This window comes from Pipistrellus hanaki (assembly GCF_964339955.1).
Source record: "Pipistrellus hanaki genome assembly, chromosome: 1".
NCBI lineage: Eukaryota > Metazoa > Chordata > Mammalia > Chiroptera > Vespertilionidae > Pipistrellus > Pipistrellus hanaki.
The window spans coordinates 142,100,013-142,124,806 of record NC_140503.1 but is presented as its reverse complement, the minus strand read 5'-3'; the positions used below and the strand labels follow the sequence as shown (position 1 = coordinate 142,124,806).

Genomic DNA, 24,794 nt, shown 5'->3' with positions numbered 1-24,794 from the left:
TTCAAGGGGAAATTCGCTTACTAGTTATTTCCTATCTGGCAGGAGTCTCTCCTTTGTAGAGGGCACTGGTCTGTTCATTTAGCCCACAGGGAGGTATGCCCAGAGGGGTGGGTGTTTGGCACACAGCAGTGGTGGGAATGGGCTCTGTGACTCCAAACCAGGCCTTCCCTGCTGCACCACCTCCTTCCTAACATAGAGCTGGTTTTTAAAGTCCCAATTACTATCAGCAACAGAATGCTTGTACATTCTAACACAGGGGATGGCCAGTAAGCGTGCAAACATTTTTCTGGCGCGCCACCACTTCAGCACAGCCCATTGGCAGGTGCTCAGTGATATGTACTGGATGAGGGTGCCGGGCATTTCTCTTACACCAGTTGCTGTGGCCCCCAGCGCTGCCTATCAAAGACAACATTCGATTGTTTCTCAGACGGGCAATGAAGTGAGTAGCCCGTGTTCACTGGAGTTCTTCAAGTTTTACTCTAAGTTATTAATTCTCTATTACCTAGTATGTATAAAGTTCTAACTTGGGTTGTCTAGTGTGAGTAATGTTTATTTTCAAAGGAAGCTCTTGTACGCCCTTCTCCTAGCCTCCCTCACCACCACTCCTGGCAGCAGAGGAGGAGAATATAGGTGTTCCCATTAGAGAGGTGTGGAAGTTGAGCTATTTCCAAAAGGGTGTCCACTAAGTGAGAGACAACAAAATCAATTATCTTATTTTCCTCCCAATACACTTAAGCATTTAGAATCACATCATTCTATTTGTTTTAATTCGCTTAATTGCAAACTACCTTAGTAAAAAGCAGCTCAAAATTTTGCGTGTATGTCTGTTTATATCCCCGGAAGTTCAGGCAGCTCCTAAGATTCTCTGTATGAAAGATAACATTCCATGGAAAATATGGTAAATGTATTTGTACAACCACTGTCATGTGGAATATGCTTCCTTTTTTTTGTCAGAACATGTGTTGCTCCCTCGTGATTTTTCTCCTTTAAAAGGAAAGCCACACAGACATGTTATTTCTCCCGGGCCCTGAGTAAAGGTTTTCATATTGTTGCAGCCTTAGACCAAACTATAGAGAAAAGAAAATATTGTACTTGGGCCAAAACCGGTTTGGCTCAGTGGATAGAGCGTCAGTCTGTGGACTCAAGGGTCCCAAGTTCGATTCCGGTCAAGAGCATGCACATTGGTTGTGGGCACAACCCTGTTGGGGAGTGTGCAGGAGGCAGCTGGTCGATGTATCTCTCTCATCGATGTTTCTGGCTCTCTGTCCCTCTCCCTTCCTCTCTGTGAAAAATCAATAAAATATAAAAAAGGAAAATATTGTACTTGGAATACCTGTTCAAAGGCTCCTTCCAGCTCAACAGGTCATTGCCAGCAACCCTAGCAGTCAAACAAATTAAACCAGGAGAAAACACGCCTTGGAAAGGCCAGTGCGCCAACTGTGGCCTCAGAGAAAGGCTGGAAAACAGGGGGCCATCGTGCTCCTGGAGGCAGGCGGTCAGCGCTGAGCCTGCTGCAGGGAAGAAAGCCGAGTCACCCAAGCCCAGGAGCAGAGGCTGGAGAGCCCCTCTGCCAGGCGCCCAGGACAGCTTCCCTTGGTCTGTGCCTCCAGGGGCTCTTGGCTCTCCCTCCCCGGAACCCTCTGTGGCAGAAAGCAGGATTTGGGCAGAATGGGCAAGACTTGAGCACTGTGCATCCAGATCAAAGTTCTCTGGGAAAAGTTATCCTGAAAGCAAAATAAAGAAGAGGGGCCCTAGTCTGTTTGGCTCAGTGGATAGGTTGGCCTGGAGACTGAAGGATCGCAGGTTCTATTCCAGTCAAGGGCATGTGGCTTGGTTGCAGACTCAGGGGAGGTTGGGGGAGGTAACCAATCAATGTGTCTCTCAGATCGATGTTTCTCTGTGTCTCCCTCTCCCTTCCATTTTCTCTAAAAAAGCGATGGAAAAATATCCTCAATGGAAAAACAAGAGGGGCCTGGGTTTGGGGAAGGAACCACTGGCTTAGAGAGGATGCAAACAACCCATTTCTTTCAACATTGTTATTTTTTGTGTGTGAAAATTGTGGAGGGGTATCCATAGAGAGGGCTGTAGTAGGCTTGGGCAAGGCTTGATTCTCAGCTCTGATTCCTTGCTGTCTACTTAATAGACAGGCTTTTATTATTCATGGATTTATTTCTAAGATCCAGAAAAGCCGATTAATAATGTTGCTACAACCCTTCCCCCCCAATAAAAGTAACACTTAATGTCACCTTTTACATCATTTTGTTGGATTTTCTAGTCGACTCCTGAAAAAAAGCATGGTGGGGTTTCAGGTATAACTACTTGATTGGTGTATATTTAAAAAGCTCAGATAATTTTCAAATAAATATGAAACCTTTATAAAAAGTAGGTCCCCTGAACATAAAATAGACATTTTTCCCTGGTTCAAGTTAGGACTAAATGAAGAGGAATTGGAGAGGTTCCAGAGGATAGTAATAAAAATGATTAAAGGACTGATGATGAAAGGTTCAAGGAGTTGGGATTACTTAGCCTGGAGAAGAGAAATTTGAGGGGTGATTTAATGGCAATCTTCAAGTACAGTATGCGGAGGGTTATTACAAGTATGGTAGCCAGCTGTTCCCCAGCTGTATTGAAAGTTGAAAAAAAAGAGATAGGATTTCAGCTAGAGACTTAAGTTAGACCAATTGTATAAATGCTATCTCAATGGATGGGAGACCCATCGTGGAAAACCATGAAATACCGATGTTTGAAGCGCAAATGTGTGTTTTTGGCTAAGTCATATACCAACCTATAGGCTAGCAGTGTACCAAAAGCTTAAGGGAGAATTCTAGACTACAAACTCGGTACTGGGGACACGTGGACTTTGGGGAGACGAGAGGGAGTTAAAACCTTCCTCCAGCACTGGGACACCTTGACCTGGGGACTCTGTCTGAGAAGCAGGGAGCTGTGAAGCGGAGAGCGCGGCACACCTGCAGACAAGCTGCGGGGGAGCCCACGGTGACCTCTGAGGGGCTCGGGCAGGGCCTCAGTCCCGTCCGCATCCTGGGGACGCGCTTCTCCCCTTTGGCCCTGACTCCATCTCCTCCGGGGAAGGAGGCGGAGGGGCCCTTTCCCGCTCCGGACAAGTCCTTGGAGGCGCACCGTGAAAGCTGCAGCAGCAGCAGCGCCCCGCAGTCGGGGTCAGAGCAGCTGTGGCCTGGCCCATGGAGTTAGTTCACCATCACCAACTCCAGATGATCAGGTACTTCGTGCTTTAAAAAAAATTAGACTTTAAAAAATTTTTATTACAAAGCTCCTTTTAAAAAATGCTCAGCACGTTAACGCAAACTGGAATGACAAACGTTAGATGACAGTTTGGGACAAAGGCTGGGCCTTGCTATTTGAACAAAAAAAAAAAAAAAAAAAGGGTACATCAATGATCGTTTTAACAACTGGCATAAAATCCCACTAATTGGCTAATAAAAACAAATACAAATACAGAACATTTAAAAGTAATAACAATTCAAGTGCTGGGCTTTTTACAAGAAGGGGTGAGAAGGAAAGAAATGAAAATTCACTGCAAACTGGACTACCGAAAGTATCTGTTAAGGTTTACCATTAAAAAACAAACAAAAACAAAAACAAAAAGGAGATCCGAAGAAAAATAAAATGGAATAGTACTGCCGACTGCGACCAGCAGAGTGGACGTGGCCACTTCCCGGACAAGATGTTGCTCAAAAAAAAAAAACAGTGGCTTCTTTTCAGTTCCTTTTTATTTCAAACGTTTCCAGATCTTTGAATTTTACTTAAAAGCTCATAGCTAGCAAAATATACAGGAAAATTAAAACTAAAAAGTGTAAATTAAAAAAATATTCAAGTTTAAAAAAAAAAAAAAAAAGGAAGCAAACTTGATCCTTTTGCACTGTTAAATAAAAGCTCCGGGAAAAAGGCAGAGAGAGAAGCGAAGACGGGGATGTAGAGGGAAGAACTCGGCCACACGTTCCCGCGGGCACGCCGATGGCCACGCCGGCTGCCGAGTCCGGGCGGCCAAGGCCCGCGGGGGCAGCCAGGCCGCCGTCCTGGCCGAGAGGTTACCGGTGTGGATGTAAGATGCTCTGGGAAGTGCACGGCGGACACGCGGTCGGGGGGGAAAGCGGCTCAGCTGACCCAGGGCCCGCTGGCGTTTTGTGTGCTGCTAAATCTTCTTTTTAAAAAAAACCTTTAGCGCTTTATTGCGGACCGTGGCTCTTGCAGTAGATGAAGGGGGTTCGGCAGTGATTGTCTCTGTGGATCAGTGTCTCTAGCAGTGACCTCAGGGTGAAGGTGGTGCCGGTTCTCCTCTGGGGTCGGCAGGGCAGGCCGTGGAGACGGTCTGGGTTTCAACAAGCTTCCATCTCCAGGAGGGGTCCCGGGGCCGCCGCCTTGGCTTTGCACGTGGGGAATGAGCTTCGTTTTCCACCTCAGGAAGGAACACAGGAGAGGCTGTTAACGGGACTCTGCCTACGGCCTCGGCAAGCTTTTCACCGCCTACTGAACACGGCGCGTGACCTACGATCTCTGCGCGGAACGAGTCCACTTTGCTGACTCGGCGATGGCTGCACGGACTGCCCCATGGTCGCCCCGTATCCACAGACTACGTGAGAGGCAAGCGTACTTTATTGAAATGGTGTTTATTTTGGTTCCACGTACGTATATACATGTTATAGGTTATGATGGGAAATACACTTTAAAAAAAATCCATTTAATACTTTGGATCACGGACAAACGTGAACTGTCATGGCGGGCGATGGCCACATCAGGGGAAGAGCTGTTCTCAGTGTTGGGTGTTCTGTGTGCTGTGGGGGTCCGCCCTGTGATTCTCCTGCACAGGACTGACCCCAGCTCCCATCCGCCCGCGCAGGCACATGCCCACCGCCGGCCCCTGCGACCGACCGACCGGCATGTGCTCCGTGCGCATAGGCCTCTCACTCTCACCCAAGACTTTACAGTCCTCTTTTTTTCCTTCCCAATAACTGAGATCTCCAATAACTGCCAGCCTTGGTATGTACACGTGACAAGTATTTGAGAAACTGTTGTTTGATATGCTGCTGATGACTTTCACAAAGGATCCCCAAAACCCTAAAATGAGCTAAGATTTTTCTAAAGCAACTAAAGATAAAATAAACACTGTACCAGGATGAGACCTGGATGAAGGGAAAGTGCAAGCACCCCGAAGCTTGGTTCCTTCACCCGGGAAGAACCTGGGGCGGCCTTGTGCCCCCTCCCCGCTCTGGGTCCGACGACCCGGGTCCCCGGCCATCTCCGGTGAATCTCAGTATTCGTGTTTGTGCTGTCCTTGTTGCCAGCACAAGTTTTCTTTTTTTTTTTTTACAAGTTTTCTTTAAAAAAAAAAAAAAAAAAAAAATTAATTCTAACAGTGAATTTCTTCATGCTGTTTGAGCGGAGAGAGGCTTAGAGGAGAAATGGAAGGAAGCTTTGAAATGGTGTCAGGATGCACACTGGCCTGGGGGGGAGGGGGGCCTGCAGGCCACGTGCTGCCCCCGGAGGAGAGGCTCCGGGGCGGGGCTGCGCAGGCAGGAGAGGGGGCGCCTGAGGGGCAGGGAGGGCGCCGGCTCAGAGCCGGGGGCACGGTGACCCGGGCGCACTGGCTGCTGCTGGCACGATTGGCCTCAAAAGGACTCATCAAAACTGCGCGGAAATGTCTGTGTACCTGGGTAGTTACTGAGAAGACAGAGCCACCACCAAACAGAGGGCAGTTAGCCACAGACTGCTGTCCACTGAGGACACGGTCAGCGCCTGTCCTCCTGTGCGATGCCACTCTCCCTCCATGTGACAGGAGAACATGCAGCCGCTGGTTTTCTAAGGGATGCGGACGCCGGCGGCCCTGGGCCAGGCCCACACAGCGGGAGAGGACCGGGCCTCAGACTGGCTGCAGGAAACACGGTCCATCCCTCATCTCAGCCACCGTCTGACTGTGAGGTCATGATGTCAAGACCTGCACGGCCCTGCTGTGGTCCTAGTCCTTGAGCAGGGCTGGACACCCGATAGCCTGTAGCACCCCCACTTCCGCTCTCCGAGGCGCCCTTTCCCCTCCAACCTCACGCCCATGGGCCACCTCCCTCTGAGCTGAGCGCAGCACTGACAAGAATCAGAAGGAGCCTGCTGCCTGGGGCCGTTCCCCAGAGATAACGTGCTGCGCTTCCCATGGGAATCTCAGCATCTAGGGAAGCCATTTCTCTCCCAGGTAGCCACACACCCCCTGCCACCATTTCCTTATGTGCCCCCTCTCAATTCCTCCGGAAAAGCTGGCTTCGGAATCCTCCGTACAAGGGACAAAGAGCAGCCCGCCCCCACTGGGACACGTTCCTACCAGTGGCCAAATATTTGAACACGTGGGCAGAGACACTGCCTCGCTGTCGGGTGTGGCGGTCCGAATCCGGCTGCTTCCACACACACAGGGTTGTCGGGGCAGACAGAGTCTCACCTCCAAGTGGGACTACGGGGGGCTGGCAGGGTGGCTCACAGATATAAAACTGGTCAAATCAAGAGTCTTTTCAAGAAACCACAGGCATGACGCTGGGAGACGAGAGACTCCCCACATCTGAGGCTCCACTGGGGGCTGCGGCGAGGCCTGGCGAGCCAGGCGAGCCCCAGCACAGCCCAGCCCAACCCACCCCGAAGCCGGTGCCATCAAAGCCGCAATTAGGCACCCACTTCAAAGGGAGCGGCCCTGGTGTCAGCGCTCAGGCTCCTCCCTCCGCCGGGAGCCACTCCCGAGGCCCGGCCTCTGGACAGGGGGCTCCCAGGAGGCCCGAGGCAACCGCCTCCCCCAGCTGCATCCCCTGGTGCTCTCTCTCCGGGACCAAACCCCAGTCTGGCAAAAACGGCCCCCTGGCCAGATGGAACCAGAGCCCAAAGGTTTCAGGATGGGCCTGTCTGGAGAGAGAACCAGCACTGGCTCTGAGGCGTTGGAGCTTTCTAGGTTTGACTCCAAAGTGAAGAAGAGAAAGGGGGTCATTCCTGCTCTAACAGGAGATCCATGAAGCTGGTGCTTTGCCAGCTCACAGCGGTGGCTCCGCAGCCCGGCCCCGCTCCCCAGGCGGAGGCAGCATGTGGAGGGCCGCTCTCCTCCGTGGGGCAGCCGAGCGGGGCTGGAGGGAATAAGGGAAGACCGCCCCCAGCCCCGTGGTGTCAGGTAGGATCATGTCCTTGTTCAGAAACCATGAAGAAGGTTCAAAGATCAGAATAAAAAAATCCTTCCTTCATCCTCCACCCAAATGTGACTAGCAAGGAACAGGGCCTGCAAATGTTCTGAAGTTACGGCATGAATCTGAGGAGAGGTACCTGTGAGGTGAAGAGGGGCAGGTACCTGTGAAGGGAACAGGTTTTAATTGCAAAGTTTGCCTCACAGCAGCGCGCGGCACACCTCACGCCAACTGTCAGAGCGTTCAGCTTGCCTCAGGGCAAACCGACAAACTCCTGTGATCTCAGGGCGTGAACTCTGCCTTGCGCAATGTCATGTATGTCAGGCGAGCAGTGCCTCCTTTCAGAGCAGGAAGCAAGCATGACGGAGCCGGTCCGGCTGTGGCTTAAGGGGAGGCTGAGGCATACGGCCATCAAGGGGCGGATCCCAGGTGACCCCCGAGAGTGCCAGGGCCTCCTGGCTCCCTGTGGAGCACAGCCTTGTGGATTCCAAGGCGGCCTGGTCTGCAAGGAGCTGGTGAGGGGGGAGGAAAAGCAGTGCCCGCCAAGCACGGGTGTGCCAGGCACCGGCAAGTACTTGCCATGAACAGCATCAGGTAATCATCGCTCACAGATAGGGAAACGGGGGCTAAGGGAGGTTAATCAACACGCCTGAGGTCACCCCCCGACAGGTGGCAGGAACAGGGTTGGAGCCCTGAGCACATGTTCTCTCCACCACACCTTCCTCTCATTCTGCCAAAAAGAACAAAGCGGCTCACTGCGGGGCTCGGACGGCTTCGGCAGAACCGCCTCGCTCACCTGGCTGTCAGTGAGCCCGGCAGCCTCAGTTCTAAAGAGCACGGCTGAGGGCGAGAAAGCGGCAGGGCCTCCAGCTACCCCAGTGCCAGCAAGTTCCCTCACACAAACAGCACACACTCCCCTTTCTCGTCAGAGCAACCTCCACATGCCAACTTGGGGGGTGGAGGGGAGAGGAGGAGGAGGACATGTACCTTCCGTTTATCTATTATTTAAATAAGCCTCGCCTTCTTCCAGATCCACATCATGTCAGCAGGCGCACATTACCGTCCAAGAGGGGTAGGGTCTCAGACAGAAAAGGAACGCACAAAATATTGTCAAGATCAGATTTTAAAACAATTTCTTCTTAACCCTCAACCAAGGATCTGTTTGTTTTTAAATTGATTTTGAGAGAGAGAGAAAGAGGGTAATAGAGACATGGATGTGAGAGAGAAACCTGGATCGGTTGCCTCCTGCGCGCACCCTGACTGGGGATCGAACCTGCAACCTAGGTATGTGCCCTGGCAGAGAATCAAACCCACGGCCTTTTGGTGTACCAGAAGCCACCCCAGCCAACGGAGCCACCAGGCAGGGCAAGAGCAGAGTTTTTAAAAATCCAACCTGACAGGGGTCATTAAGAATATTGGCCAACAGCACCAATTCCTCATTAGCATGAACTATGCATGTCACACATGTGCACTGTGGAATAATGACAGGAGGATTAAGAAGTATTTAATTTCCACGTATTCTGTTGAAGAAGATGAGCTACACCCAAAAGAGTTAAACATTACATGCTTTGTTAACTTAAGTGAAAGGCAAACCTAGAGTTCTCGGAGAAACCCCCTTACTCAGGAGGGCTGATTTCCTCTCTAAATCCCGACGGCTCAGTGAGAACCAGAATGTTCTGGTTTTTTAAAAAGTGTCCAAAACACTTTTTTCTGTCAACTCTTCTGTGCATTGACCTTTATTCAATTTCATGAACAAGACCAAGTATTACGTGTCTTAAGAGGGATGAACGGGCCTCACACTTCTCTCCCTCCTGTATTTTAATGGCATGTGATCAACATTGAGACCCAAGGGTCTGGTTCCGCGTTTCTGTTCCCCAAGGAAACTCGCACACAATTCTAGCTCTTTTGGCCAGGAAAGAAGGAAGAGGAATTGGTGGCAAGGATACTGCATCACGGCAGAGATTTCAAAAGCTTTCCCCACGTGGGCAACCCCCTCCCCATGTCTTCATGAACGCAGAGCTGTCTAGATAGAACCGCCTTGTCTGCTAAGCTAACAGGCCGGCCACAGCTGACCGCAGAGCTGCATGCACACCTGTGGGTTGCTGCGTAGCGCTCCTCTCCTCCCCACTCCTCACCCCGGGCTAGAACACTGAGCCCCACAGCCACCGGTGCAGCATGACCGCCTCCTCCGGCCACAGCTGAGGATGGATCTGGGACGGCTGAGCTAGGCTGCCCAGAGCCCCTTTTCTGGGATTGGAAAGACTCGCCATCTCTTTGGGAGACTGAGATTCTAACAACACCTAAGCTTGGGAGTTCTGGACTGAGGATCAAAGAACTCAGGAAGTCAATCTGCAGGAGGGAGAATGAAGCAATTGCCAGGGAGGGACGGACGCAGGAGGCAGGAAGAACATTTGGACAGCTTTCCCAGGCCACCCACCCTCCAGTACTCTCCTTAGCCCAACAGTCTGGCTTCCACTGGACGCTCCTGTATCCTTAAAATAGATTCCCTGCCCTGCTCACGCTAGCATGGGTTCCTTCTGCTCCTTGGGATCTTGAGGCGCCATCAGCCGTGTGCAGAAGGCATCCTGCAGAACGGGCAGGACCTGAACACCCGCAGCCCACATGCAGCGTGGTGCAGCCACACAGTGTTCCCAGGCTGCCATCTCTACTCAAGACGGAGTGACCAGGCCTGCCCTTACGTGCCGATGTCACATTTCTCATTGAATGTTCTCTCCACGGAGTCCCTAGTAAAGAACATGGTAGTCAGGTGTCAGCTGTGACAAGGTTCGCAGGGATTTGTGGGCAAACGGAAGAGGAGGGAATACACAGGCAGGCCGCCATCTCAGACAGGAGCATGCCCAGGGCAGGGGCTGAGCGTGAGCCTCTGCTGCCACCAAGACGCCCACTCCCTGTGCAGAGCAAACCGCCCATCCTTTACAAGGCGATGCCACGCCGCCAGGCTCCACCCGCTGTGGAAACAGCAGAGGGGCCCTGGGCAAGGCCTCCATTCGAAGGAGCAGACAGGCGGAGCAGGTCACACGTTTTCCCAGGACACGCTGGTTCAGGCCCACGGGAGCCGCAAAGCACCACTGCCAGGGCTGCCGTGTCCACCCCTGGGGTTCCCCTTCCAAAAGCCCCCAGCACCCGTGTCCCCTGCTCAGTGCCTGTCACACTCAGGGCTTAAGCGTATATTAAAATATTTTTTCTAATTAATTTCCATCAATGTATACCAATCCGTACATTGGGTCACTCGTCTGAAATAAACGTTTTTCTCAGCAAGACCACTGAATATTTAGTCCACTCCCTGACTCCTAGGCAGGGTACTTCCCAGTCTCAGGGCAGGGCCCTGAGAGACCCAGGCTCGCAGTCCTATCATCCGCCCTGAAGATGTCTCCATCCATTCCGTGGGGAGGCCTCACAGGACCCAGGGACCCCAGGTTCCCCATCCCTAACCACCTCGCCAGGCTCACAAATACCACCATCAAACAGAAAGCTAGAATAGTTTTTTTTAAACATATAAGTCCAAGCACTGCACAAATAGCTATTGCATTCTATACTGGACTAGAAATTACCTCCCCTATATACCTCTTGGCTCCAGAAAAATAAAGGTCAAAGTAAAAACACTTTAATTTCTCAGGTTAGCAAGTACACACAATAAAGCCAAATGCAGGTCTATCTGTACAGAGCACCTGTGTGCATCTGTGTCTGCACTGAACCGGAGGTTTTTTGCTTTTTTAGAGATAGCATGTTTCTACTTTTAAACTAGTTCTTTGAGGTTATATAATCAAGGAAAATACATTAAAGTATCACTATAATATCTTCTCAATCTATATAACTTGAAGATGGTGGGCTTTTTTGTTTGTTTGTTTGTATTGGTTCTGCTAAAGTGACTAACCAAGTTGTAAAGTTACATTTTTTAAATCAGTAAACTCATAATAATAATCCTCTCTAAAAAAAATTCTAATTCTTTGCTTCTTTAATTCCTTATGAATCTTGATTAGCTCAGGAAGGGAAATTCAGTCTTTGATGATACTCTCTGACTTCTGACAAACTCTTGAGATGTTGTGTGTTCCAAATCAAACATGTACCAAAACGCTGGATGCTCACAGCAACTCGATCCTGTTCTATCAAACCCAAGCATTCCCCTGTGACAGAGCAGCTCAAGTGCTGCCTATTCTAGGAAGCCTTCCCCGATCTCACTCTGATTTATGTTCTTCCTGTCCTCTTTATTCTTACATCATGCACTGCATGCGCCTCCTTCCTAGCACAAAGCACATTATCCTAATTACCCATTTGCACATCTGTATCTTCTTAAGCTGGGAGCACGCCAGGAAGGGACAGGGCCCAGTGAGCAAGCACCCCCACTGCCTACTGCAGTTCTTTACTCGCAGGGGTCGTCCTCACTGTATACATGCAGAGAATAAACAAACGATTAGCCTGGCTGGTGTAGCTCAATGGTTGAGTGTCAACCTATGAACTAGGAGGTCACGGTTTGATTCCGGGTCAGACTAGATCCCCAGTGTGGGGTGTGCAGGGGGCAGCCAATCAACAATTCTTTCTCATTGTTGATGTTTCTATCTTTCTCTCTCTCCCATCCTCTCTGAAATCAATAAAAAAGTATTTTAAAAAAGGAAAGAACAAAAAACACACAAACGATTGGCATTCATACTTGCCTTCCTGTTGGACCTGAGGAGAACGGGTGCAGTCTCATCCCCGGAGGCCCTGCGCTCCCAGCATTCCCACAGCCCCAAAGCTAAGGATGAACTTGGCTTTCGGGAAAGACACAGCTTGGGAGTCACCTCCAAGCCAGAAGAATGTCTTTTACAGATCCATTTCTAATTGTCCTGGAAGTGGTTGCCAGGTATAGGGACTGGGTGAGTGCCAATTCTTTGTTTCAGCATGATTTCACCAGAGTAAATACTCTTCTCATAAGACCCAGAAGTGGAAACACAGGGAACAGGGACACAGCTGGGTGTACGAGGAACTGCTGCATCGGCTAATTTTATCTTGGTCTGCATGAGGCAACTGCAGTGGCATTTCCCATCAACAAAAGGAAAAGCTTTAAGTGAAACATATCTTTTAAAGAGTAGAAACCAAAGCTTCCAGAGGGCTTTTGGTTCGCTGAGGAGAGTCTTTTCCTTGTTAGCAGGGCATTTTCCTTTGAGTTGATGGTTCCATACTAGTTTAGAGTAATGTTAGTCTCTAGCGTTTGAGCAACAGACATGGATGAAAGATTTTCTTTAAGGACACCACAACAGTGCTATCTTTCCCTGTGTACATAAGACAAATAAACCATCTCAAAAAAAAATACCTTCCAGCCCAGCCGGTGTGGCTCAATGGTTGAGCACTGACCTATGAGCGAGGAGGTGAGGGTTCAATTCCAGGCTGGGCGCGTTCTGGGGTTGCAGGCTCAATCCCCAGTAGCGGGTATGTAAGAGGCAGCCAATCAATAATTCTCTCTTATTGATGTTTCTATCTTTCTTTCCCTCTGCTTCCTTTGAAATCAATTAAAAACAAACAAACAAACAAAAAACCCCTCAACTCTTCCTGTTGGGAGTCACACACCTCCCCTGCCTGGGCCCTGTGCCCCATCAGCTTTGCCTGACCGCAGAGAGGAGCAGCGGGACTTACTAATACTCCGTTACGCCCCTTCAGAACTGAAAACCAGCCGAGGGAGCTTTCACATCGCACCACCTGCATGACGGACTCTAATCACGTATTTTATCTGTCTTCCCTTTGTATCTAAGGTGAAGCCAGCACTAGCATGACTCAGTCTGTCAAATGGAGCCACTTGATCAGGTCAGCGGAGAATCAAACCCCTAGAGGCAGCGCACCCAGGCCCTGGCCTGGGGAGAAGGGGGCGGGCAGGGCGACCTATGCAGGAGCAGAACACAGCCACCGAGGGAACAAGTCACCCGAGATCACACAGGCGTGTAATAGTTACAAACCACCCAGGCACAGATGGAGACTGCGGACGAGTGAATATTAGAGACCCGAGTCTCTCTGCTAACACTGGGAGGCAGTGCAGACCATGGGGAGCAGACTAGGAAGCTGGTCGGAGGCTCCCAGTCCTGCCACGCGAGGAACCAGAGGCACACTGGTTGGCAATGACCTGCCCCAGGCCCCACAGCTCACTCAGGGGTGACGGGAGGGGCCGGGCCTCACTCCCAGTACAAGCTCCTTCTACAACACAAGACTCTCTTCCTTTGACTTTCCCTCTTTCCACTGCTGTTTCAGAACCATACACACAACACCCTCCATTTCTCAGGGGTAACACCCGGGTGTCCCCAAGAGTTACATCCTCAGAAAGGCCCTTTCTCACCTGCCAGCCTAAAGCAGACATCAAGCCCACGCCCAGTTTCATTTTGATAACACATACTTTCCCACTCCTTCATCAACCACCGCCACACGGCGGTACAGCACCAGGAGAGCGGGGAGCTCCTGCGCCTCCTCCCACTCTGACCCAGGCTCACAGCCTGGCCTCCCCTGTGCGCCCAACACATGCTGAATGAAGCCGGGACAAGTCAACTACTATACATGTCGGTCTCTGAACTCCTAACACAAGAGAGGGTGTGGGGAAGAGTAGAGTGTCATCATTTGTAATTTACTGAGATCTTTATGAATGCAAGTCAGCTCCTCTCTGCTCAATAATTCATATACAATTGATTTCAGAGAGGAAGAGAAAAGGAGAGGGAGGAAGGAAGAGAGAGAGAGGGAGAGAGGGAGAGAGGGAGGGAGGGAAGGAGGGAGGGAGGGAGGGAGAGAGAGAGAGAGAGAGAGAGAGAGAGAGAGAGAGAGAGAGAGAGAGAATATCATTGATTGGCTGCCTCCTGCATGCCCCCTATTCGGGATCGAGCCCACAACCCAGGCATGTGCCCTTGACTGGAATCAAACCCGGGACCCTTCAGTTCACTGGCCGATGCTCTATCCACTGAGCCAAACCAGCCAGGGCTGCTCAGTAATTCTTATCAAGGGGCCAGCAGGGCAGCTCTCCGAAGCAGGACAGTGAGGGGACAGTGACTTCAGAGGCTGAAGGATGACCCAGCAGCCAGGGGAGCCCCACCGTCTGGAGCCCCCCCGTGGCTGTGGGAATTTTTGCTGGAGGAGGTGGGGCCGCTTTATTTTGTTTTCCTCTGGGACAGCTCAGAGAGGACACCTTAACTTTAGAAAGAAGTGAACGACAAGGAAGCACAAAGATAGTTATGACTTTTCTTTTTTTTTTTTAAATGTTGTTTGGGATACACTCACTCTAGAACAAAAAATACACTCTGCTTAATCTTCTAATGGAAAATACTAGGTGATGTTAATCAATAAGGACACAAATCCAAGTACACACTCTGAAATATAGCATTACATTTTCATGGTTTTAAAAAGAAACAGCGTTAGAGGTTTTGATGCACACAGACAGTGGAGCGAGTCTGTGAACACCAGTCCTCAGCGCCCTGCACTTGGAGGATCTTCCCTTTGGGGAAGAGCACAGAACGGCGGACTGCTGTCCAACCTGCATCAGCACTTACAAGGACAACATTCACACCGCTCCCCCCCCCCCAAAAAAAAAAAAAGTTCAAAAAGTCCCACAAGCTCGTGTGTGTGATGGCTGCTGGGATTACTTCTATTGTGATGTCACGAGCCCCCGGGGGCAGGTGACTAAGTCATCTTTCTGTTCCTTGCCCCTAATCACCAAGCGGGGAGGCCTCCGAATGGGTCCTGGGACCACAGCTGTTCGGCTGAATGAAAGATGAGCACCTGTGACATTTTTTTGGATTCTTTGCTTGGACACCTAGATGAAGGAATGACCCTCTTTCCACGCAGAGAAAAGCCTGGCTCTCCGCATTAGTTTAGAAGAGTTGTGTTTTAAGTGATTTTGAGAGAGAGAGGTGGAGAGAGATTTGTTGTTCTATTCATTTATGCATTCATTGGTTGATTCTCACATGTGCCCTGACTGGGGATTGAACCCACCACCTTGCCATATGGGGACAATGCTCTAACCAGGCTGCCTGGCCAGGGCTGGAAGAGTTTTGATATCACAGAACTCCGACGATGGGATTCTGAAGAACCTGGGAATGTGAGTGAGGTCAGGGAGCTGCACGGAGGAGAGGGCACCTGAGTCGGTCTCCTCCACGAGGGAGGAGGAGGAGGAAGGCGGGCACATGTGGCACAGAAACAACTGCAGGGGGTGCCATCATCCCCATTCCATAGAGGAGGGGAACGGAGATGAGAAAGCTGAAGGAGAGCCCTGGCGGGTGGCTCAGTTGGTTGGAGCATCATGCCAGGCACCAAAAGACTGCAGGGTCACTTCCTGGTCAGGGCACACACATAGGTTTCAAGCTTCAATCCCCAGTCAGGCTACATTCGGGAGGCAGCCAACCAATATTTCTCTCTGATATTGATGTGTGTGTGTCTCTCTCTCCTTTCCTCTCTCTCTAAAATCAATAAAAACATGTCCTTTGGTGAGAATCAAAAAAGGAAGAAAAAAAAAAAAGCTGAAATAGATTGCCCAGGCAAACGGTGGATTTAAAATTCAGATCTCGCCGAAACTGGTTTGGCTCAGTGGTAGAGCGTCGGTCTGCGGACTGAAGGGTCCCAGGTTCGATTCCGGTCAGGGGCATGTATGTTGGTTGCGGGCACATCCCCGGTGGGGGTTGTGCAAGAGGCAGCTGGTCGATGTTTCTCTCATCGACGTTTCTAGCTCTCTCTCTCTCTCCCTTCCTCTCTGTAAAAAATCAATAAAAAATATTTAAAAAAAAAATTCAGATCTCTTTGGTACCCAAACCTCTGCTGGCTCCTTGGGGAAACTCCATTGACATTTCAGCACCAAAATGTAGTTCTAAAGACTAAGTAGAATCACCTGGTTCCAGCCAAGAGCCAAACGGTCTGCCCGGCTCTCCAGGCACAAGGCCGTGCGTGCAGCAGCCTCCACCCACCAGGAACTGCTAGGAATTCTGCCCGGACTGGCCACAGGACTCATAAGGACCGGCAGGAGGGCAGGAGGGCAGAGAGAGAGAGACTGAAGGCTGAACCCTGAGGAGAGGGGAGAGGTGGGGCAGCACTAAGTGGTTTGCTCTTGATCCTACGGGCGGTGAAAAGCACGGACTGTTTCAGTCGGGAAGTGACATAATCAGTCTGTGTTTGAGCCAATCCTCTGGGAACTGGCAGGAAAAGGACCCAGAGGCTGCCGCAGTAATCCGATGGAAAGTTTGCGCTCCTGAGCTGGGCTGAGGCAGCGGCGAGTGAGAGAGGAAAGCCAGACAGACCCAAGAGACAGAACGGACAGCACCTGGATGTGGCTGCTAGACAGACAGCAGAACCCAGGGTGGCTCCTCGGGAAGAGGCGTCACTGGGAGGAAATGCAGACACACTACGTTTTAAAGACTCAAAACTTAGCCAAGACCGAATCAATGTACAAGGCAGGTTTCCCAGGCTGGTGGTTATGAGGTCAAAAATAATATTGGAGCAAAAAGAAGTGAAATAAATGTTATAATTGCAAACAGTAGAGGGAGAGCTAGCAATGGTTACCAATAAAGAACAATCTTGGTAGCAGAATACAATTAATCAAGTAAGTAGTCCCCATGCCAGGTTTAATAAACAGATAAACAAACAAGTACATCTTTCTCACTAGAAACAAGTGAATTACTTTTAAGTTGGCTGTGTGTCACCTCTATTGAAAGGAAGTCCCTAGAGAGCAGATGGTGCCGAGCTGAGACAGACTGGCCGGGCCTCCTCACCCAGGCCCAGGCCGGAGGAAGGCCGCACTCTGCTTGCTGGTTTGTGTTGTTTGTTTGTTTTTTAAGGAGGCAGATTTGCCACTCAGAGTAAGGAATGGCTCAGAAGAGAGTAAGGGAAAAAGGGAATGGAGAAAGATTAAAGGAGCAAAGCAGGAAGAAGGGGAGAGATGAGATGAATGTACAATATATTGCAAATACATAGCCGGTATAAAAACCATCAGATTTTTTTTTTTAAAGCGCTAATTTGATTTTGGTGGCGTTTCCTCTTTAAGGGAGCAATGCTGAGTGAGCAAGGAGGTTCGCAAGCAAGTGCCTCTGTGTATAAGGAACGTCAGCAGCGGGGCCAGAGAGTCGTTCTTACCATGTTTCAGATGTAGGCAGCTGTCATTCTGGGACCTGTACCTGCAGAAAATTGTGTCTTTAACAAATTTTTATTGAAGAGGTTTTTGAACATTCCAAATATGTAGTAGCTACAACATCATGTGGACCTGTTTGCTGTACTTTTTTTTTTATGGTTCTTATACCAGCCGTTTTTATTTGTGCAGGACAAGTGACCTTACTTTTAATGAAAGAAAAAGGGGGAATAAACAGGACCTCACTGACTGATGCCTGGAATTAATGTGTAGGAAAGATAAACCCTCACACCATGTTTTATATTTTTAAATAACCTAAACCACAAAAAAAAAAAAAAAAAGATTCTCAGGGGGATATAAGGTAGCATAGTATAGAATCATCATAAAAAATTGTTTACTGTAAAGAGTTCTGCAAATAGAAGAACAGAAGTAGTAATAAGGCAAAGAGAACACAGACAACAGAAGCAAAAACAAAGCAAAACAAACGACCACAGTTACCCAGGATCCCAGGTGACAGGGTTGGGGAAAGGAGTTTTTAGATGTTCCCGCACACAAAGTCACATTGAAAAGAAAGGTCTCCTAAAACATCTTTAAAGAATCTCAGGAGGAAAAGCGAAGTGGAAGTATCGCAAGATACAGTTGCCGAATAAAGCAGTGTGTGTGTGTGTGTGTGTGTGTGTAGAAAGATGCAAACTACTTTAAAGGTGTTTGTCAGAAGCGTGAGGATTTACGGAAAAGTCACAGGGTGCCTACCTGATGTGGATTCCTGTAGTTTCTCTCTCTTCCTCTTCTTTTTCTTACCCTGGAAGAAGATAGGCACGGTGTCATGCTATAGACTGTACTGAGAACACGTGGGTGAATGAGATACAACAACACAGATGGGCAGTCAACGAAGAGATACAGATGCCTCATATTCATTCTCATTTTCTCTACACCCCCCTCCCCCCTGCCCTCTCTCAAATCAATAAACACATCCTTGGGTGAAGAGAAAATATGTATGAAATCACATTAACAGTAAAAAATAAGACGGTAAGACCATCTTGAATGTATTGTGTGAATACATGAAAGCATGTGTTTATACACATCAAGGTAGTTTTTCTTCACATCACAGGGCCTGACTGCTGAGGCCATAAGACTTTGGAAAGTTGACTGAACTATCCTCGCAAACACCGAGGCCGCCGGCGGGAACTGGCGTGTGAGGAAGAGCAGAGTGGCCTCTGAGGCTACTGAGTGCTCTGGGAGGGGAGCAGGCAGCGGGAGAGTGTGCTGCTCACTGGCATCCCCATCACCCTTTCAAATGGTTTTCCCAAGGCGGCGAGGTTGTTTCATGTCGGGAACTGACTTCCTCACTCTCTCCTGCTCCCTCCCATTCGTCCTTTAACACTCACCTCTCCTGCCATCTCTTCCAGGAACTGCTTCTCCCTCACCCCACCCCTCCCTCAGCCGGAGCTCACCGCCATACCTAACTCACCACAGGTAGGTGCTGCGCTGGGCTGTGTCCCCCGGTCCCTCCCCACACAGCCACCCAGCACACACCTAGAACATGTGGCTGCAGCCTCTGTGAAATAACCGAGACCAGCGGTCGCCAACCTTTCAGACCTCATGGACCTCAGTGGTCCGAGGACCACTGGTTGGCAACCACTGACCTAGGCCACATTTCAAGGACAAGCAGGTGTTTCAAGAGAACCCACAGTTATAGCAAGCAAAAAGAGCTACATCGTTCGGATGCCTTAATGTCAACCTATGCAAAAAAACAAAAGTCATGGATGGCAAGCATAAAAATATTTTTCATAAAATTATATCTAATACTGAGGTTATTAAGCACTAAATTGAAAAGCTCTAATAAATACTTGGCTGATCTCACCTAAGAAAATGTGTGCACTGTTGTTGATTTATGAAAACCTCAGTTATAAAAGCTATGCACACAAATTGAAGTTATAAAATCTAAAATGCCATAGAATAATAGGGCATTTTAATAGTAAATCATTGAGCTATACTTACTATGATCTCAGTGAAGATCAGACTAGCATTCTGACACTAAAAGCTAAGCTAAATAAAGATAGTCCTGTTTAGACTACTCTTACACTGTTATTTTAAGAATACCTTTAGTTAAAGTGCTATCACTTGATTGACTTCTGTTTGCCTTAGTAATTAATAGACTTACTTTGCCTTAGTAATTAATAGACTTCTGTTTGCCTTAGTAATTAATAGACTTACTTTAAATTGTATGTAACACATAATGAATGGGTTTCCCCTTCATTCAGGACAATCCTAAAATCAAGTTTTGCAAAAACAATTTCCTTTAAAAACTGTGCTGAGGAAAATCTTCCAAGGTAAAGTCACATGACACTGGCTGCCTTTAAAACTTTCTTCCCATCTCTCCATATGGACAGAAGAGAGAGCGAGAGGGAGAGGATGTTTCTTTTATCTCTTCCGAAAAGTAAAAACTCACTTCTCTACTTCAGGGTCAGAACCAGAAACTTCAAAGACATTCAAGATGCAATGCTCATCCATTCTATACAGGTTCATAGCACAGCACAGCCCCCCCCTGGGCCGGAGAGGGTCGGCCAGCTGCCCCTCCCGGGCAGACCGCCTCCCGGACAGAGGAGCCCGGGTGCGAAGAGGACACTGCTGAAACCCTTTGGGCGGGAAGCGGATTCCCACTGAAAGAGCCTGGCAGAGGCTCTGCCCAGAAGACGCTAATTCTAATCACTGCCCCGGGACCAGAAGCCCAGGGCAGGGGAGAAAACTCAACTCCAGAAGTCTCCTTCGGGAGCTGCTGGGAGACTGGGCCTGGTGAGCTTGTGGGCTTAGAAAACTGCTTTTGCCAGCCTTTCAATGATAAGGTCTTTTAATTATCTTTGTATGAAAGAAAACATAAGGTGTTTTCTTACTTATTTAAAAAGTTTCATTTAAAAAATGTATTAGCACTTATAGCAAAAAAAATAAAAATAAAAATAAAAATTGTGACAGCTCAAAGCTTTCAAATTGTGATTATGTTATGAAGTCTCTTCATTTCCAAACATAGGCCACAGCACCAGCATTGGACACACAGGGAGACACACGTCCTTCCTGAAAGCCGTGGGGAGAGAGGATGAGGGACAGCAGCGCCGCGGGCGCGGGGCGGCCTTACATAATTGTCTCTCGCAGACCAGCCTGGATAGAGCTGCATGTGAAGCTGCCTTTCCTTTCGCGCCAGTTCATAATACTTAGCCTGCTCTTCGCGGGAGAGGGCGTGCCACTGAAACAGAGGGGGACGGGGGAGACAAACAGAAGTGAGCAAAATAGACACAGTAGTATTGAGTTCATGTTTTCAACACCGAAGAACATTAAGCACTAAAACATCGATTTCTTTGTAAATGGCAGGAGACCGGGAGCCGCAGACATCCCGCTGGAGTCTGGTGGCGGGAGCCGGAACTCCAGCCGTGGTCTCTCCGTCCCGTTCTCTGATATCACAGGAAACACATCAAAGCCGACCCAAGGACCCAACGTAACGGGATCTGTCACCCGCCCTTTCTCCTTTCCAATACAAATTAAAAAGAACGTTCACGGCTGAACCTCAACGCCCAATTTAGCCCTTTTCATCGTTGGTAGCATATTCTGATATCTGAGCCTGAGTACCACTTATTTATGCAAAACGTGATAACTTCCAGATGTCTTTCCCACAGATACACCCTCGCTTCGCATGGACACTCTCCCACTGTCACACGAAGAGCCTGAAACCTTCATCACCATATGATCCTGTCCGTGAAGCAAGACATCAAAGCCCGTCTGCCCCAGCCTCTTCAGCCTCTCCTCACACGTACAGGAACGCTCATGGTCTCCAGGGAGAACACTGATAACATTGTACACGCTCATTTCGCTGCCTCCTGATGGCAGGCAAGGAGCATTATCGAAGTTTACGTTGCCATCTAGGGAGTTTGAGGCAACAGCACCTACTTTGGAGAATACAGCTGCGATACCCTGCAAACTTCCCATTTGCCTTTCACTGATATACACGTATATGGCAAAATAGCTTTACGTAGCACAAGGCATCCATTTGGGATTTCAAGTAGCTAATATTTGCACACTACTCTGCACATATTTGCCCACAACGTGCCCTAGGCCCCCAGTAGGCAGTTTCAAATATATTCCCTACTTCCTCAGCGCCCGGATCTGTCAGCAGAACCTTCCAGGAGACTGGCTAAGTTTTGGGGGACCCCACTGGCAGGAGGTGATGGCCCAGAGGCAGCAGTCCACGTGCACACCTCGCACTGGCCCAGCCTCCACTCCTGCTCTCCCAGCTCAGTCCTTCCAGTCTTTCTCATTCATGTCCACCCTGAATATTGATTTTAATTCCCCTGTTCTTTATGAATGACAATACAAGAACAAAGAAATGACAGGTGTGGCTGGATTAGGGAGAGAAAGGAGGAAGAAGGGTGGATGAGAAAGTCCTCAGGAGGAAGCGATGTCTCAGTCCTCAGCATGGACCGGCCCCTGAAGGCCGGCTAGGAAGATTTCCTAGGGAAAACAAACAGCCGCTGCTCTTGTCTGCCAAGAGAAGCCCATCTCAGGAGGAGCCCTGACACCCCTTCTGCCACATCCCACCCACCGCGCCAGCCTCCAGCAGGCCAGCTAAGTCCATGTCCTTTGAAAGCCCCTTAAAAGCCAGGGCTGCTGTGCTGGACAGGGTAGATGATTTATTTTTTAATTGCTGTAGAAGTGTAGAGTGTAAAGTTAAGAAGCAGGACACACAGCAGGACTTGGCCTGAACCTAAATCAGGTAATGTGCTTTTCTTAAAAAAAAATTGGGGAGGGGACAGAAGGAAACAAAAACAAACAAACAAACAAACAAAACACCTGAAAGCTACCTGAGGCCCAGCGCACTGCACCAGCAGAGTAAACCCGCCGAGTCAAGTGGCGCCTAGGAAGAGGCCTGTCTGGGTCCGCCCTGGCAGCTTAAACCAGGCAAGAGAAGTCACGTGACATCTGCCTAGGGGCAGTGTTCCCAAACCTGAGACACTAGGCTGGCCTGGTGAGAGCCTCCATAGGGAGAGGCAAACAAACTGAGCACAAGGGAAGAGGGCAGCCTGGATTTTTTTTTTCCTGTGCTGTGGTTGTTTGTTTTTTGAGAAAAGACTGATCGTTAATATTTACACTTCTAGCTGAAACCGGTTTGGCTCAGTGGATAAAGCGACGGTCTGCGGACTCAAGGGTCCCAGGTTCAATTCCGGTCAAGGGCAAGTACGTTGGCTGCGGGCACATCCCCAGTAGGGGGTGTGCAGGAAGCAGCTGGTCGATGTTTCTCTCTCATTGATGTTTCTAGCTCTCTATCCCTCTTCCTTCCTCTCTGTAAAAAAATCAATAAAATATATTTAAAAAAATATTTACACTTCTGGTATGAAGTAAATGTGACTCGCAGGAGGCAAAGTGTTACTGAAGAAGAACACAAAAGGAGGCAAACAGGGACTAAAGTTAGGAAAGAAGTCTTACCTTGTAAATTTGTATATTCGTTTGACAAATAATATCTCTCTAATGCTACCATAGCATATCAATATAATTTTATGTAATGTATGGCAGCTTTATCACTTGCTGAGAAAACCTGAAATAAGTTTTGTAAAACTATTTCCCATGTTTGGGAAGTTGGGTCTTCTACCCAAGCAACGGGTATTTTTCAGTTCAAGCTGAAAACTTAGGGTTGACAAAAAATCCGAGCTAACAAAACTGAGCAAGCTGCAAGGAGAAAAAGCAGGTCACAGATTAAACCATTTACTTGCTTTTTTTCAGTTCCTTGTACAATAGTTTGCTGATATTTCTAATGCTCAAAATCTACTCACAATGAAAGATCGTTCACCAGAGAAAAGTTCTGCACTAAAACAAAAATAAAGTCTAATACAAACTAGAAAGATGATCTTTCTTTACAGGAATTTCTGAAACACACCTTGCGAAAAATGCTTTTCTATTGCTTTTGCTTACTGAAAAACTGAGCTAATTTTTAAAAAAAATAAATTTCATTATCAAGATTTCACCAAGTTGTTGAGAAAATATCCACTTAAGGAAATTTATACAGTTCCAAGATTTTAAAATCCTGACAATACATTTGCAATAAATGAACTTCCTTTAATAGCCTGGAATGCCTTTAAAAAAAAAAAAAAAGCTTATTTTAAAGTTAAGATTTGTGTTATTATTTATAATAATAAGAAGAAAATTGATTAATTCCTACGCATGAACATTTCTACTTTAGAGAGACAGTAAAGATGCATAAAAACCCAAACATAAACTGTTCAGGGATGAATTTAAGCTCCCTTTTAAGAATTACAATCATCCCAGCGTAAAACGTCATGATGGCAAAGCCAGGGACTTTCAGGAGGAGCAGGGACTGCGCTGGCAGAGGGGAGCCATGAAAGGAGAGAAAACCTGATCTTACTCAGAGAGCTCAGAAACTATAAATAGAAACAGGTGTCCAAATCAAACACAGAGAGAGACCCCAAATGAGAACCATCCCTCAGGACACATGCTCTGATCTGGGGATGGTTTAGGGAGCCGAGAAAGTAGCAATTGTGGGAAACGTGCATGAAAAATAGGAAGCACGCCGCCATGGCATGGCCTTCCCTCGTCTCCTGAGCAGGAAAAGGATCCCTGCTGGAAGGACAGGGGACCTTCAACACACAAAAGGAAAACAAAGCAAGACAAAAACACACAGCCAAAGAGTTTTACAGAAGCCGAAAGAACAACTCTTCTTTTCCTCTGATTTCTTCTCTTAAAGGGTCAGGGGAAACGGTCATCAGTCTTTAAGCTTTTAAGGTGGAGTTCTTCAAAGACGATGGAAATCACTCATCGGCTTGGGAAATCATTGTAATTACTGTTATTAAGTGTTTAAGGATCCACAGGACACAGAGTATTGTGCGCAGGGCACCGAAAAGCTATAATCTATCCCTGCACCCTGACCCTGAAACCCTGGTGTCTTGCAGATTGGAAATAGCTGCATTTTTTTGCCATCCAACAGGAATCAATAATGCAAGAAAGCCTGCTTCCCTCTGCCTAAAATCTGAATGCTTTCTCTTATGAATGCTAAAATGTATTAGGTTTGTAGCAAACATGGTAAAAATGATCATCAATAACAGATAAAACGTGATCCTCTAAGTTTCCCAAAGGTTGCTAGACCCCCATCGTTGAATGCTCATTTGCAAATCACCAATTTCTTGAGGTTTCAAAAACAAGTATACACCTGCATAGTTAAGAAGCCACCGCATATCTATGAAGAGCATCAACAACTCTGATGAAGCATCTTCTAAAATTATAATGCAATTACAGAGAAAAATGTGATTGGAATTTAAAAATTCAATTTTTCCCCCACCACTCTTCAGATCCCTAACTAAAAGCATTTCAATCCAGAGAAAAAAACCTGGAAAAATGAACTAGCCTTTTCAACTGGTGGTTGGATATAAAAATCTCAGTATCTGTCCTAGTCACAGCCTAGTGCCTGGTACACAGTATGTTTTTAGAAAAGTATCTTAGCATAGGTGACAAAATGATGAAAAAGGGGAGCAATTGAG

At 48.2% G+C, this 24,794-nt stretch overlaps 1 protein-coding gene across 4 annotated transcripts in view; it reads right to left on the bottom strand.

The window, feature by feature from the left end:
* Nucleotides 1-1,207: 1,207 nt before the first annotated feature.
* LEF1 (lymphoid enhancer binding factor 1) overlaps nucleotides 1,208-24,794 on the bottom strand; it is a 118,703-nt gene continuing 95,116 nt past the window's right edge. For 2 of the 4 annotated variants that reach the window (XM_084872728.1, XM_084872726.1), the window contains 4 exons: nucleotides 20,393-20,500; nucleotides 18,013-18,061; nucleotides 17,268-17,308; nucleotides 1,208-4,435 (listed from right to left, as the gene is read on the bottom strand). In XM_084872728.1, coding sequence (XP_084728854.1) covers nucleotides 17,274-17,308; nucleotides 18,013-18,061; nucleotides 20,393-20,500 — 192 coding nt within the window. In that variant the 3' untranslated portion in view covers nucleotides 1,208-4,435; nucleotides 17,268-17,273. The remainder of the gene's footprint in view (nucleotides 4,436-17,267; nucleotides 17,309-18,012; nucleotides 18,062-20,392; nucleotides 20,501-24,794) is intronic. The other 2 variants (XM_084872727.1, XM_084872725.1) reach the window with 1 other exon arrangement.